At 36.6% G+C, this 17,393-nt stretch overlaps 1 protein-coding gene across 4 annotated transcripts; it reads right to left on the minus strand.

Annotated features, from left to right (window-relative positions):
- Nucleotides 1–557: 557 nt before the first annotated feature.
- SERBP1 (SERPINE1 mRNA binding protein 1) lies at nucleotides 558–16,976 on the minus strand. Of its 4 annotated transcripts, none has more exons than XM_082615923.1 (8): nucleotides 16,554–16,976; nucleotides 12,601–12,751; nucleotides 11,969–12,109; nucleotides 11,767–11,856; nucleotides 11,056–11,175; nucleotides 8,391–8,568; nucleotides 4,858–5,031; nucleotides 558–3,260 (listed from the first exon to the last, which is right to left on the minus strand). In XM_082615923.1, the coding sequence occupies exons 1-8, from the start codon at nucleotides 16,864–16,866 to the stop codon at nucleotides 3,204–3,206; spliced, it is 1,224 nt and encodes a 407-aa protein (XP_082472049.1). In that variant the 5' UTR covers nucleotides 16,867–16,976; the 3' UTR covers nucleotides 558–3,203. The 4 variants fall into 4 exon arrangements, with proteins under 4 accessions (XP_082472049.1, XP_082472048.1, XP_082472046.1 ...); XM_082615922.1 differs by having other exon boundaries at nucleotides 11,056–11,130; nucleotides 11,767–11,838; nucleotides 16,554–16,961; XM_082615920.1 differs by having other exon boundaries at nucleotides 11,767–11,838; nucleotides 16,554–16,961.
- Between the last annotated feature and the right edge of the window lie 417 nt (nucleotides 16,977–17,393).

The raw sequence follows: 17,393 nt of genomic DNA on the forward strand, positions 1-17,393 counted from the left end.
TATTTACACGTTAATCTCAGCAGAATTACAAATGTCTGCGTTAGAATCTATTTTCTAAGCATTTATTTATTTTCTTTACAAAGGAGAACTACAGGCATCTGAGAGCCTGAGAATTTGCTTTACCAATTACTTCAACGTTGGGATACAGATGTCCGTCCATTAGTATACCTGATATGATCTTAAAGTCAAAATCATTCCAGTTCTAGTAGCTCCATATTTCTAAGGTTTTTTTTAGCCCTTTACTATTTGTTGGTTCTTTCCATATAATGCTAGTGCTCTTAAAAATATATTTTAAAAATCCAATATACCGTATTCAGACTTTCTATGCAACTCCCTAACGGCATAACAAAATTTTTCTATTTCAGGACAACCATCTATAGCAATTCGAAAAATAACACAATCAAAATGAATACTTAATATTCTCCCTCCACACCCACACCAAGCCCCAAATGTATTTACAACTCGAGATATGTCCTGCCTCCACTTTTTAAATAAAACTGAGTAAACTTAGACGTATAGTGCCTAGCGACACATTTTAAAATCTTTCACAACTCCGCACAGGTCTCAAAACATTTAATTATAAAAAAAAAGAGACCTTATCCCAATCATCAATGCAAACTGGAAACACGTTAATAAAAAATATAAGCTCTGGCATTATTTCCATTTAAAAGCATCAAGATAAAAGTTCATTAGAACATTCTATCAGCCACCAAAAAACAAACGACCCCCCCGACATTCAGTATGGTTAACCTTCACACTCAAATTCACTCAAAAACATGGTTTGCTAAAAAGAAATGCCAATTGTCTTGTCAGTCCTTGAAATTCATTTTACAAGAACTTTTTTTATAATAATTAAAATAGGTATCCCTCCCAAATGTTGACAGCCTAGTTTAATAAACACCCCACATAAACAAAACCTAAGTTTAAGGAGAAAAAAAGAAATATGAGCATTACCCTTGGGGGTGCACACATAGGTCAGAAAACACATGACGATAAATGGGCTCCTATTTGTTTTTATGACTTTTAAGAAGTGAGCATGAAAATAAAATCTTTATTTTCAGTTATTACCCACCAATAAGAGAAAGTTAGGTTCACAGTTTTAGCTCTTGACACAAAGTGAACTAGGAGGCAAATTTACATCCATCAGATACAACTAATGGACCAACTTTTAAAATCCAGGCTATCTTGAAAGCTTGCAACATACCAGATATTGCTGCGTATTCTCTAGTGACAGAATGCCAGCAATGGCTGACAATGAGTAGAACTTGTGATGGGTTTTTAATAGCAGTGTTTTTTTATATGTTGCTAGAAATCAGGAGGTTTATAACACATTCATGTCCAGAAATGAGTTAAGATACTTCTAAGTCTAAACACACTTATGAGTGTGTTTAGGAGCGTGTATGTTGCAATCTCAAGAGGGGTAATAGTCCATAAGGACTAAATTAATACTTGCCTCTGGGTAGCAGGTATGTTTGTAAATATAAAATTATGTTAAACATTAGCACCAGTGCAGAACATGCTCAGCATCATAAGATCCAAAACACCAGCACAAGTTTATCCATCATTAAAAAAAACCAATTACCTCCTTCCTAAGATGTCAAACTAGTAGGTAACTAGGTTAATAAATCTAATCCCAATGAACAACTCTTGTACTGTACAATTTCTCATTTAGAAGTATAGGGGAGAACTAATCAGCTAAACAGACATTTTATGATTTAAAGTCTTAAATCATAAAGTATTTTAAAAACTGGACATTACCATACATAGATAGAAAATTACTAATAATAGTGATAAAAAGACCTTCAAAACTGTAAAGAAAACCCCTTTCCTGTTTATCAATAAATGTTGCAGAAGACTTAAAAAAAAAGATCCTAGAAAGCCTGTTTATTGATTATTCTCTCCATGTACGTTTTAGTCAGTGGTGATGCTCTCGATCAAGAAATCCATTATTAACCTAATTTTCTAACGGAGGAAGAGGTAAAAGATACTTATCACTTTCTGTGGAATCTATCAACTTAAGACCAAAATGAATAGCAATATAGGAAATTCAGAAACAGTAAAATTTTTGGCTTGTATTTCATGGATGGTGCTGCTGTTCCAACCTTATAAAGTAAAGCTGTCTGCTTTCCAAATTCCAAAAATTAACATACCCCCCCCCTTACCATACTAACCAGTGCCCTTTGGTTTCTTTAGAACAAGGGTTGAAGGGTTGATTATGGATGTACAATTTTGATTTGGGACCTTTCACACATACAAATCATACTGAGCGGCCACTTACTTTACAGAGCAGTTTAAATATTATGCATTAGCCAAATTAACTTGTTCCACCCACCCTACTGGAGGAGGAAAAACCCAACACCCATAAAACTACTTCATTTGACAGTATGTGTCTATCAACAATAAGTAGCTTAAACAACTTTCACCAGTAAGGTGTCTAGATTGGTTTTTAAAACAGGAAAGTGACATATTTTAAAAGTAAATGTAATTGAAATTGTGAATCAATTGAACCTAATGAACCATGCAGGAGCAAGGGTTAATAAACCAATGTGCTTTGAATTTGTTCAAGTACTGATATTTCTGTATATAAAGATTTAGCATATATAACAGCTATCATGAGAAGTGAAAAAAGACCTTATCCCCAGAAATGAAAATATTAAAACTAAGTTAAAATACATAAAGTAGTTAGTATTCCACACAGCATAAAATTTGACAAAGTTTACGTGTCCCAGTTGACCATGTGTGAAAATGCAAAGCAGGTATTAAAACTGCTATTATGTCCAATATTTAAAACCAGTTTGTAATAGGGGGAACATCTAAATCCTTAATTAAAAAACACAAATGAAGTGAAAGCTTTAAACTGGTACACACTGTTCACACCTATATTTCAAGTTTGGAAATGCATATTTGCAAGCAGCAATACAAAAGTATTCATGAAGAATGCATAATCTCTGAAAATTATGAAAACATCCCCGCTACCAATACATTTCCTAAATACAAAACTGACTACCATATTGTTACTTCTGTGTAGCAGGAGAAGTTCATTTTCAAAACAGATAAAATTCAGTCTTTAGGTGTGAATGGTATGAATGACAGTCTTTTTTTTTTTTTTTTTTTTTAAATTTCTTAGTCGTTTGGGATCCTTAAGCATGCAAGCCTCAAAGAGGAGGGTCCACAAGGAACCAGGGTTGTCTTATGGCATCCAGTTAAGCCAGAGCTGGGAATGCCTCTGGGTCATCCACATCAGGAGCAGAAGCACTTGACTGAAAAAGAAACAGAAGCAAAATTAAAGATTTTCAAATCTTAGTAATATATTTCCAGTGTCTACACTTAGACACAGAATTCTAAAAAAAACTTAGTTTTATTACAATGAGTAAAATATGTCAAAGCTTTTACTTTTGAAAGGCAAAATTATGGATCAGAATAGGACTTCAGTGGGGGAGAGATTGGGATTGACATATATACACTACTATATATAAAATAGATAACTAATAAGGACCTACTGTATAGCACAGGAAACTCTACTCAATACTCTGTAATGACCTATATGGGAAAAGAATCTACAAATGAGTGGATATATGTATAACTGATTCACTTTGCTGTACACCAGAAACTAACACAACACTGTAAACCAACTATACTCCAATTAAAAAAAAAAAAAAGAATAGGACTACAAATATTTGCAATGAGCCTTGTCCTGAATTTCTATCAAGATCTCAGAAAATTCCCTAGTAACAGCATGGGTTATTTTTCTAATAAATCACACAAGTAGATTCACACAAGGTATGTATGTGGATTCTTACTCTATTGTTCAGTATCCTTTTATTTTCCCCACTTGCTAAATAAGAATGGCATCAATGTGAAAGCAGGCTAAGAAACCAATTACAGTTATTTAAGCAGCACATTCATGGCTATTTACAGTCAAAATACAAAGTTTTACAAAACAAGAGTATTAAAAAGATCCATATACACAATGCCTTTAAAAAGAACCCATGTCACAGAGAAAGAAAGAAAAACAAAATATCACTACATTGTTATGGGTGACCATAAAATCTAGGATATTAAGTTACCACTATAATCAAACATTGGCAGACTCAATCAAGCAGATGGGTCCCCCAATTTGCATATCAGGTGTTGAGAATTCAGGAGGACATTATGGTTGTTTCCTAGGTAGACCATAAGAGACGATAAACTAACCCAAGTTATCTCTAATACTTTAGTAATATCTAGTCATTAAAACCACGGACTTTGGCATCCGACAGGTCATTTCAAATCTACCAATTACTAGGGCTTCTATCAAAATATTTCAGAAGAATTTGTTTTTTGTCACACTTAGTGCAAGGCAATGGAGATTACAGAAAATAGGACACAAATGAATCCCAACTTACAGAACAGCTCTCATGAACAAAAAACAATCGGTCAATGCCACAAAATTATACAAAGGACACAAAGGTTTTATTAAGCTGAGCCCTAAAAAGCAGTGAAGTTTGTCAAGGCAAAGCAAGTATTTGGCATTTCAGGCAGACGTTACCAAAGGCCAAGAATTACCTTGGTTCCCTTCACCTGAATTTCATCTTCTGTAAAATGGTGGGGTTTTTGTTTGTTTTTGTTTTTTTAGCACAGTACCATAATTGGCACCAGGTAAGTACTCGATGAAGGGTGGTAAACTTAACTACTGGCAGCACTATTCAGTCATGTAAGTGCTTTAAACAAAAAATATCACCTAAAATGCAGTTTCTTAAAGGCATGCATGTCAACCTTTTTCTTCTTCGACTTATGTCCCCAAAAGGACCTAGGGCAGTGATTTATGGAAAGAGGTCCTCGAATTACTTAAAAGGGTAAAAGAAGCCTTAAAATTACCTTGTCAGTCCTGATGCCACGGTTTGGACGTCCACCACGCCCACGGCCACCTCGTCCTCCCCTGCCACCACGTCCTGGGCGGCCAAGGTCTCCAAAATTGATCTCCAGCTGAGACGTTATATCATTTGCTGGCTTCCGGAAATGATGATCCATAACCGAGTCTTCAGCATGAGCCTAAAAATTTAAGTGAAGGCCACTTAAATTAATAGGGTGATTAATAGGAAAGTCATGTTGCACACTTCTAAATAATGAGTTTTCTCCTAAAAAGACCAAAAATCTAACCTGCGCTTTGTGTGAAAAAATATAGAAACACCTCTACAGATAATAAGTAAGCTTTGGGATCAGCTACAGTAATCTAGGAGGAATAATTCCTTTCACTTTTCTCTATTTCATATTCCCTTAACTTTAAATTATAGATGATATTAGCAAGTCTTGATTAGAGATATAATCACAACTATTCAAGTGGCTGGGCCCCATCTCAAACCTATTGAATCATCATCTTTAGCAGTGAAGTATGAATAAGTACATTTAAAATATGCCCTTCAGATTAGCATTCCAATGTGAACCTCTGAGGAAGACTTGGATAGATGGTATATATCTCTATTAGAGATATTACTGAATATGTAAGTTTTAAAGAGAACTTTTGCTCTATACTCTTCCAACTATGACTTGGGAAAGAAATTATATATAAACTTCTCAAAATGCTTTTCTGTTCATATTTAACTATGTGTTCTTCCATATAAATTGGAGAACTACAAATTCAAGTGAAACACAACGTTACATAAGAAAGGAACCTTGAAAAGCTGTGCACAAATAAAACCATGCCTTCAATTTACCACAGGAACCTTCTTAAAAATAGTCATCATATTTGTGAAACCCAGATCCTAAGCTACATAATGGACTCTGCAAAAAAAGGCCAGAGAATCTTACACTGCTTAATGTCTGATCTCTTTTGTATGCTTGGGGTGAATGGGTTTTAATCTTCTAGTTAGAAACTTCTCATACTAATTTAAAGTATGTTTTAATTTTTCTAAATACACATATAATCCTCTTTTCTGAAGGGATATTTCACTCTTTCTAAATAGCTTGTAATATTACAACTGTTAATAATTACCTATTAAGTACAAATAAATTTTGTATTTGTACACAGATTTTCATTCCTTTAATCGTCGAATACCCAAATTAAATGTCATCCCTTTATGTCTTCCTTTAGGTTAATTTAAAGGCAATAGAAGATTCTTTTTAAAATATTAATTATAAAGGAGCATAAAACACAAATGCAAACCCACAAAATCACTAGCAAATTAAAGTCAATGATATATACTAAGTCTCTGATTTTAAACGTTAGCTATTGCAATGATATCAATTTATCAATTAAAAGCATTTATAGATTTCCAGAGCACAGAAGCAAAACAACTTAAGTTGATATACTACTGAAAACATCTTGAAGGTTTTACTATAATAATAAAGAGGAAGTCTGGATGTTCAGGTTACATCCCCAACCTTCAAGTTAACTAGTAGGATAAATTTACAAAGTTTTTTTTCCTAGAGCACTGTATGACAATGAGGAAATAAGAGCTCTGGTCTCAGCTGTCAATAATTCAGTTCTCCATTTCTCAAAGTTTCTTTCTTTCCCTAACTACTTCATATTTGTTGTGAAGATGAAGATAAGTAAAAGAGAAAGAGTACTTAAAGCATTGTATACAACAAACTTGAAGACCTATCATACCGATCTTCCTCAAATTACAATGGTGTTGCATCCTGATAAAGCCTGAATATCTTTAAGTCCAAAATACATTTAATACACCTAACTTACCAAACATCACAGCTTGGCCTAGCCTACCTTAAGTGTGCTCAGGACATTTACATTAGCCTATAGTTGAGCAAAATCATCTAACACAAAACCACAAAGCCTATTTTATAATAAATTGTTAAATATCTCACATAATTTATTAAATGCAGTATTGAAAGTGAAAAACAGAATGGTTTTAAGTGTATCAGTTGTTTACCCTCATGATCAGGAGGCTGACTGGGAACTGCAGCTCGCTGCCGCTGCCCAGCATCACAAAAGAGTAGCGAGTACTGCATATTCAGCCTGGGAGATCAAAATTCAAAATTTGAACTATGGTTTCTACTGTATGTGTATTGTTTTCATACCATTTTAAAATCAAAAAACCAAAAAGTTCTAAGTTGGGGTCAATCTGTATTCAAATGATGAGGCCATATATGCCAGTAAGGCTGGATTTCATGTACATACATCACAAAGGCAGCATAACTATAAGGGTCCAAACATACAAAAGTGGCTTGATAATGAAAATGTCCTGATTTCAAGGTTATTCATCACCAATTTCACATTTTATAATTTTCTAAACTTTCTAATTATATACATCACCTTGTGTAATAGTTATTTCTTAAAAGTTCAATGTAAAATAATACTTAAAGCTGGGACACCTAACCTGATGTCTAAAAAATGCATGAAGAGGCTTCAGGCTATTAATGATAATAATGATACAATATATCAGAACATTTTATATCTATGTGTCCTATTCTGGAGAAAAGTTCCATCGGGACCCCAAAAAGGTCATGAATAATTGTCTCCAAGGTGCCAAGGTAAATCTCTTTGACATTAACCTAAACAATTTATTAGTTCAAATGAACAATCTCCCCAAAGTGAACTTTCATGGTTCTTTAAATAAAGAATTCTCTGTTTTACACAGATAAACAAAACAACTTTGTCTGCAAGAACTACAAAAAAAAACCCAAAAGCATTCTAATGAAGGAAGATGTTTTTTCTTCCCTACAGGAATTGACACTTAATATCCTCATTTATACTACCTTCATGAAGTCAATGTTTAAAAAATCATCTCCAAACCTCTATTTTATTTAAAAATATTTCCAAGTTTGTTTCAGAGCTATTTTCTTGTTTAGAAAATTAAAATGTGGATTTTATTGAATCTTTTTATTACAGGTTGCCTTCATAACATTTCCATTTAACTTTGTGACTAAAATCTCATACTTATACAAACCCTAAAAGGATACAGCAGTGGGATTTTCCTCTAAGAATGTGCCCCAAGGCTTAAATAGAAGCTACCAAATCAGAAGTCACACACGTTTTTCTCAAATATTTTCATTAGTTTCCTAAGGAAAGGAAACTCATAAATTGATTTTCTGGTCTTTACATCACTCCTCAGTAAAGAAGAATAATACTATTTTACTAAAGATTCCTGGATATTATATATGGCATACACAGTTTCCCAAATAAAAATGCCAACCGCCTAACTTAATACAAGTCTTAATGACTCCCAGTTAGGTGAGATTTTTTAAAATATTACACAAATTTGAAAGAATAATTTCTTAGACTATATGATAATGCAGTTTATTTTCCTCTTGGGGCAATTTATCTGCCTCAAATAATCCTATGTAAAACTTTTCTTTTTTATAAACAGATTACCCACGTGAAATTTTAACACAAAAATTGTAAATGCAATTCAAGACATCTGAACATTTTCAAACACCACAAAACTTCATTTTACCTCTTCACTCTTTGACTTATGAAGAACAAATCCCTTCTTCCACTGCCCATCAGCACCTTCATTTGGTTTTCGGATATTAAATTCTACTTTTGCCCGGTCCTTATTTTGAATAGCCTTCCACTCATCCAAAGTCATTTCTTTTGGGCCTTCTTCCTTTACTTCTTCAACTTCATTCTCCCTGTGTGAAAATGTTTTAAGTCTTACATGTGGTAAGGGGGCTTATAAAATCATGTAACTTACAATTATACGTAAGGAAGTTAACCTTGGCTGGTTGGTAATCTTCTAGATTACCCAAGGACAGGAGAATCACAGTTTTCTTTGTAACCCAGTGGCTAACATCTGACTTGGCAGAGACCAGGAATCCAATGTTTGTTGAATTAGTGAAAGCGTGGATAACTAAGGAACATACAATTCATCTTCATAAACTCTTAAATGATCATCTATCAGTAACACAATCTTGAATTGGCTATATCAAACCTAGAACACATTTTTTAAAACCATACTACTGTTTTTAAAACTTACACTATGTGATTAAAATTGTTGACCTAACTTCTCCTAAAACACATTTTTTAATTTCCATAATTTTCCACAATACATAATTTATAACATATATGAAGGTAATCATCTAGGATATCCATGAGCAACAAGTTTCATATTCTAGAATATAAAAGAACTGTTCCCCTATCCTTTATTTAACACTTAAGGCAAATCTTTAATTTCTACAAATCGTAACTTTATATACTCCAACTTTCAAACCAATCCGTGTATGAAAAGGAGACTACAGTTTCACTAATAATAGAAGTTTCTACAAAATACTGGTTTCAATGCTTAACACCAAATTAGTTATTTCTAAATATAATTCTCAGGCTATAACTATTACATATTATCCCTTTCCCTTTTTACAGAAACAAAGCATGGGCCTAGGAATCCACGATTTAATCTCAATTTCCAATTGTCACCAAACAAGTTGTTTGCTATTTTGGGAGCACTGCTTTCCAAAGATAGCAGGTGATTCAGTTAGCCTTGCTCAAATATCTCCTGTCTGTGCTACTCTTTACTGTTTGACAAATCCCATCTTAAAACTTCCCAGACCAAGCTTACACTGAATTGATGGGATCTAGACTGTAAAGTCCAACCCTGTCAGTTTACAGATCAGAAACTAAAGACTGAAAAAAGGTCCTGTGTAAGTTGTACCACAGCCAAGAAAAGAACTCGGCATACCTTTATCATATCATGAAACCATGACACCTACCGTCAAGGATTGTTGTAAGGATCAAATGAGACAAAACAGAAGCTCTAGAACTATACATAAGGAAGCTAATCAAATTCAGCCAAAGCTGTTTCTTAAATTTACACCTGCACATGCAAGACATAATACTATGTTCAGATTCTCCCCTATTCTGTAGTAAGACTAGAGGCTGCTCTAATGTCATCATGGTCTTTAGACCCAATACCCCCAATTTTAGTCCTGGGAACTGAGCTAAGGATTTGCTTCCAATACCCTATCAATAACATCCTTTCCTTCTGGTAAACAGTTATAATCTTGTCAAATTACTCTTAAAGTGAGTTAAACATGAACTCTTCATTAAGGAACATTTATGTTGAGCTTTGTAAAGTACTTAATGTTACGTAAGGTTCATCTATCTCACCTATCACAATTTCATTGTTTACCACACAAAATTAAGACTCCATAGTTTTGTACAAATGAATTTATATTACCAAGTTCTACACATCACTTAACACCATGTATTTTTATCTACTCTCTCCAATAGTAAATTGATTATTATTCCTTATTCAAACAAATCCACAATATTCAAACAAATCCACAAAATATGATTTTCCAATCATTAATAGTGGTTCACTGTAAGAACAATTCTTTCTGGAGAAAAAGAAAAGTTTAGAAAAGCATCGCCTCCCTAAATGATTTGATTATGCCCTGATTAAGAATTACTGACCTTGATAATCTGTAATGCAAGACTTTAAACCACATACTGAAAGAAATGCCTGGCATATAACCTCTGCTTGTATTGATGGAAACCAGAGGAAGGCGTGAAATTATTTCTACTAGCATAACTTGAGTCTTTAAAACTCTCCCACACCCTTGAACAATTTCAAAACCGTCTTCTAGTGAATTGACAACATATTCTGGTGCTTGCTCTCCTCACACATTTTAAAACAAGCCAATAAATAATGCTATGTTCCAAATTCTATGTTGATGGAAAAAAAAAACTTCAAGGAGATGGAGGAACTAATTTTAAAATGGTCATGTTTTCTTGTTTTAAACTGTATTAGAATAAAATGTGTATAGTTACATAGAGTCCAAAGTACTTTGAACTATGAGTTCCAAGTATTTCTCAGGTTAAAACGGCTATTTTTGTGCTTAGGGTTAACAGGATGTACTAAAATACGTATCTTCCGTATCTTTTTAAGATGACAATGGTAACTTCAAATAGAAATAACCGCTTCTATTTGTCAAACCATTAGAGCCCAACATATACATTTGTAAACCACTCCTCTAAACACTATTTGAGGGAATGAAGTACAATAGTCTCTCCTTTTAAAAAGCAAATAAATAATAGCATTAAGCCTACAGGTTGTTTTCTTGTTAAACCCCAAACATTTCAATGCTCGAGCATTACAGCTACCATACACACAAATCACTTACTTATTTTCAGTGTCCGCAACTGGATGTTCTTCACCTTCAGGTGTTTCCTCAGTCACATTTGATTGCTCCAAGTCACTGCAATTATAAGATATTGGTTTCTGAATGTATTTGGGAGACTCTCTAAGGAAAGAAAGAAAAAAAAGGCATCTAGGTCCATTTACATGTAGCTGAAAGTCTTCACATAAATATTTTAAAATTCTCACGTTCCCAATGTCTTTTCCTACTAAATTTACTCCCCAGCAGACCACTAAGAGAAAATAATTTAAAAATGTATACTGATCCAAGTTATAGCTCAAGTACTTTACTCAAAAAGTAGTATGACAGCAGTTAGTTCTAAAATAAAGCCTTACTGGCTTTTCAAATTTCTGTCATCACCAAAGGGGTCAATAGCTAGAATAAGAACTATTAAATAAGAAACATACAATAACATAATATCCAAATAACCTCAAAATAGGATTTCAATAAAAGCTATATATCCATATGAAAAGAAAAATACCACATATTTTTGAAACGTAGAAAAACTGGTCATTTGACACATTATAATCCAAACATATCCAAAAAAGCATTCATTATCTTGTAAGGAAGTAGCTCTGAGATAAGAGCATCCATCCTTGTCCCAGGGACAAGTAAAAATTTAATGGGCAAACCTCTAGTAAGGTATAAGATCAATTTTATTAGAAGTATTTATTTAAAAAAAAACAGAATACCAACGTTAATTCATCTTTGACAGTTCCCCAGTTGTGAGATCCGCTACCTCCACGCTTGTCCTCATGCTTCAGGCCACTGTAATGTGAAAAAGAACTAACAAAACTGAGTTAACATAATACTCTTTAGTTCTAGAAATTCAAATTTTGTTTTATTAAAGAAGTAGCTTCAAATATAAAAGTATAATAAAAACCAATATAAGACTTACGATCTATCACTTCCACTATGCCTATCAAATTCACGTTTGCCACGAGAATCAAAGCCATCTCCCCGGCCCATTCCTCGTCCACGACCTCCTCGACCTCTTCCAAGACCACCACGGCCTCGGATAGGCCGGTCAATAATCGGTCTGTAACAAATAAAAAAATATATACTTTAAGGTTTCTGGTAAAAGGAAGAAGGGAAATTCAAAGGCTCAAAGATGCAGGAACATATTTACTGGCTCATATCCCAAAGGAAATCAAAACTAGGAAACTCCCCAACGTAAGAAAATTACTTTGACATTCTCTAAAACTTTACTACTAATGCATATACTTCTTCATTGTTACTCATTTCACATTATAATCTAGTAAAATTGCTATTCACCAATATACATAAAAATTAAAATAAACACATGTAACCTTCATAACTGAAGTGTTTCATTACAAGAAATCTAAGTTTGAATACTAAAAACCGTTACCAAAATGTCCTAAGAATAACACACACACTTAGACATTTCGCTAGAAAAACTGATAAAATTAACTAGCCACACTGCTTCCTCGCAATTATGCTCAATTTATCTGTGTTAAGATGTGACTCTATAAACTGACAAAACATGAAGAGATTAAGAAACAATCTTGCCTATCAACTGAAAATTCTCCTCCTTCACCCTTTTCTTCAAGTGGCTTTTCAAATCGTCTTTCACGAGGTGGTCGCCTTTCTGGTCTCCTATCAATTATCTTCCCTTCACCCTGAAGTTGTTGATCAGGTCTTCTTCCAACGCGTCTTATTCCTAAAATGATTTAAAAAACCCCACGAAAGCAAATTATTTTTTGCAACACAAAAAATTAGGCCTAGGCTGTTAAAAGAAAAAAAAATTTACTCTTTAAGTCCACTAACTAGCACTTTCCACTGAAAAAAGGCTAACACTGGGCATCTCTAAAGTGTAACAAAGTACTTCAGAAAAATTCCTTTTTAAATAAACTTGTTTCAAACTTCCATTCTGTTTGCCAAATCATTTTTTCCCCTAAAGCATTCTCTATAACTGACCTGGAAGTCATTTGGGTAGCCATTATTTCTCTCAATTTTCAAGATGCCAGTCTCTTAATTTAAAATTCTGAATTTAAAGAAATTTTAAGCAAATGATACATTTTGGTTTTAAAGATACCAAAGATAACACCATTAGCCATTCATAAATAATAACCAAGCAAACCAACACAATCACCAGGTAAAGACCCTCAAAAAACCCCCAGTGAAGACATTATTTTATTTTACATAATCTGGAGGGGGAAAAAAAGAACAGAGTAAAAAGACTGATGATTCTATGAAATTACAAAACTGAAAGGAAAACAAATGGCATTTAAGATTATATCTCTGATGGATAACAAGGTCTTACTGTAGAACACGGGGAACTATTGATATATTCAATATCCTGTGAGAAACCATAATGGAAAAGAATACATTAGAAAAAAGAATGTATATATGTATAATCGACGAATCATTTCACTGTACAGCAGAAATTGATACAACATTGTGAATCAACTATACTTCAATAAAAAATTAAAAAAATTTTTTTCTCTATAGTTGAAAATAGCTATTTAACAGGAAAAAAGTACCATCTTCCTCTCCTGTTGCAGTCTACATACATATATATGTATACATATACATACATACCACACCTAACTTTTAAAACATACTGTTATGCAACCAACAGGAAATAGTCCACTTACTTTATTATTATGGAGATTTTTTTGGTTTGCCCTTTCAAGTATCTTCCTTTCCAAAGAGTCTTTAAAAATCACATACACAAAAGGACCCCTTTTAAGCAAGACACAGAAATAGAAACTTGTGACACTAAGTGATGACTGAAGCATTTACTGATTTCCCCCTTCATTCATTACTTTTTTCCTGTTAGTGTCAGAGACCAAAAAGGCAACCAACATGCATTACTGGTAGCCTTAAAGATAATAAGTAGATTGATGGTTAAATTCATGACTAATATTTTAGGTATGTTCTAATTCCCAAACCACAATTTCTGACAAAGTCACAAAGCACCTGAGGAATCGGTTTCACAAGAAATTAAGTTGGTTCACTCTGGTTCTTTCTAAGAAAGTGTAACACCTCCAGGATGCCCCCAATTGTTCAGCTGCTTGTAGCCAAAGTCAAATGGTAACTGTCAAACTCTTCAGTGAAATTTTAAGGTCCATTCCATATACTCTCAGAATAGACCAGAAATCTTAGATCTTACACCAAGGCATTTTAAATAAATTTCATCAGAGGTAGTGTATTAGGGTGGAGCTATGGAACCAGTCCTTATAATATCCAAGCCACACACCCAACTGAACAATGGCTTGCTTCCCCACCCCAATATCCAGTATCGGGCTTACAGAATCTACAGCACTTACAAATAAATCCACCCAATGACTGACATTTAAAAATGCAAGCGTCTCTTGATTTTCACTAGATTCCAGGCTTCTAACATTAAAAAAACAAACGAGTAGATGGTGTCAATTTTCAAGTTCCCCAAACCGGCAAAAGACAAACTACAAAATTCAAAGAATATAAACATCAAACACACATCTAAGGCACGTCTAGGATTGTGTCAGGACCTCTATTCAAAGGCAAGGAACACATGATCAGGTTAACAATCCATCCCACTACAAGAGGCAGGGACTTTGTTTACAGGTCTATCCTTCCCCAATGCCCACAATTGACTGCTAAGTAGTAAGGCCTCAAAACGATTTTTTTTCATTCAATATTTTTATAAGCTTGTGTTTTATGCAATTTAAGGTTAAGTGTGCTCTGAAATGCTGACCTAAGGAAAATGTTGATAGCTAATAATGGAAGTTTTCCCAAGGAAAGACTACTGAATGTTGAACTCGGTCCTGGTCATAAATTTATGAAATAAATTTTTAACTTTGTAATTTAAAATACTAGGTTCCCGGTAAGAGCTTATTTCAAAAATGGGCTTTATGATCAAACGTATGACGGGTTTAAACCATGCTTTATGTTTCGAACATTCAAAAGGGGTGAACACACTTCAGACCCCATTTTTTCATGTACCTTCTTTGGATTAGTGTGATGAAGGAGGTAAACTTGTGCAGTTTAAATAAATACACAAGCCAGTATTCCTTAACATAGAAATTAGATTTATTACATTGTGCTACAGATTGCTATAAAACTTAGCTGAATGAGTATTTAGCCTAAACGATGTATATATATACAGGCTTTCTAATACTCCAACTTGTGCTTCCCTCCCCAACCTGTAATTTTAATACAACTGTTTTATTTACCACCTAGGTTCTTCACCCCAAGCCTCACAAGGCTCTCTCTGTATTTTCTAAAAATTCTAAACCAAAACCTAACACAATTGTTTTGATTTTTTAAATTTAAATTATTTGAGTTATCAAATTCGACTAAAGCTAATGAGAACTCCTTTCAGAAGCACGTGGCAAAATTTCAATTTTCAACACATAAAGGAAACCTTTAAGCTTCAAAGCTTAAGTCCTACACCTACTTACTACGTATCGTGTACACTTTTTCTAATCCCCCACTGTTTTGCTTTTTCATCCATCACAAAAGACAAACCAGTAACGAGTGAGAGTGCAAAAACCAAGTTCAAGACAATCCTGCGAAGTTTACAGTGACCTGGAAGCAACTACTGCCCGCCAATGAAATCCTGACCATGCTTCACGCACATGGGGAGAAAAAGCTGCACTCCAACGGGCTCTGCAGCGGCTAACGCTGTGACAGCCTCGGCACTCTTTGCACCACGAGGCCCAGGCCAGGCCACGCCACATGAAACACTGCGTGCGGGGAGTCCGGCCGGGGAAAAAGATCGTGACCCGAGGACGAGCTTCAGGATTTCCTGCCATCACCAATCTTCATTCAGAATTCCCGCTTCTGCTCAATCCATGGTGGCCAAATCTCTCTCCCTCCCAACAGCCTGACGCACTCCAGCAAGTTATTAAGTTTGCAATAGTTGTGCGGGCGAGGGGGTAACGATAAAGCACAGGGGGCACCTAAAAGAGCACCTTGCTCCACAACATCCGATAGGCTCGAACGTAGGGGGGGGCGTAGGTGGAAACTCCGACCCCCAGCTTTTCTCGGGGGTACCCCACGCCACACTGGGACAAGACGGCAGGGCAGGAACCTAAAAGACACAACCGCACCTCAGAGCAGCGGGCTGAAAGAAAGCTCTGAGCAGGAAGAAGACGCGGAGGCCCCGCCATCCCGTTAACAACAAACGCTCCGAGAAGGAGCTCCCTTTCCCGAACCTCGACCCATGCGCTCACCCGCCAAGGAATCCGGCGGGAAGACAACAGCCTCCCAGGATCCCGACCACGCTCCTCCGCTCAGAACCTGAGGCGGGAAGAGGTGGCTCCAGGATCCTTGCAGGTGGCGGTTTGAACTTGGGGCTACCACGCTCCCAGCACCTTCGCAGGACCTGGCTTTTGTGAAGCGGGGGAAACGCGAAGAAATCGGCGGCCAAGTCTCCCGCGAACCCTCGGAGTCCCAGAAGCCAGTGGTAGCCGCCAGTCCCCTCGCTCCTTCCCTCCATCCCGGGTCTCCCCCACCTTCCACCACAGCTTTACCTTCTTTCTTAAGCGCCACAGGCGGCTGCGTCTCCTCCTTCTTGTCAACCACGCCGACGTTGGGGGGCAGCGGGTTCTTGCGGTCTTTCTGGGACTCTTTACGCAGCTGTTTGCCCGCCGCGTTGGAGTTTGTCTGGGCTGCGGCCTGAGCTGCGCTCTTGGCCCCAGGGCCCCCAACGCCGCCCCCGCCGGCTTCTTTTTTCTTGTTCTCTGCTGCCTTCAACACCTCGAAGGGGTCCGATTCGTCGTCAAATAACTGGTCGAATCGGTTAGTGACCACGCAGCCGAAGCCCTCCTGTAAGTGCCCAGGCATGATGGTGGCTCGGCGGCGCGTTCCTCCACGGATTGCAGCGGGCCGCGCCGAGCCAAGAGCGCCTGCTTCAGCTCTTCCCACAAGATGGCCGGGCCGAGAAAGAGGGGCCGCCTTCTCTTCCGGCGCCAGGCACACATCCGGGAGCGGCCAGCGCCGCGCGGCACCATGGGGTGTGTAGGCCGCAGTCGCCTCTCTCGAGGCGGCTCCCAGCGTTAGGACTACAATTCCCAGAACACACGGCGCGACAACTCTTCGCGCGCGCCTCAGAGGCGGGACCTCACCGAGGGAGTGGAGCAGCAAGCAGAGGGAGGAGAAGAGCGGTGGTGGGCGGAGTCCTGCCACCTGCTCTCGCCACCCTTAAACTCTCCGGGTCTCGAGCTGCGCTGAAAACAGGAAAACGTGACGGCGTGTTTTGCTCGGGAAAGTTCTGAGCCTTCGCTTTTACGTCCCGCCTCTGGCCCAGGGCTAACTTTCCCCACCTGTCCGGGAGGTCAAGGTGACTACCAGTCTTACCAGTGGAGACTCAC

Source organism: Mesoplodon mirus (assembly GCF_964341445.2).
Source record: "Mesoplodon mirus genome assembly, chromosome: 3".
Lineage (NCBI taxonomy): Eukaryota > Metazoa > Chordata > Mammalia > Artiodactyla > Ziphiidae > Mesoplodon > Mesoplodon mirus.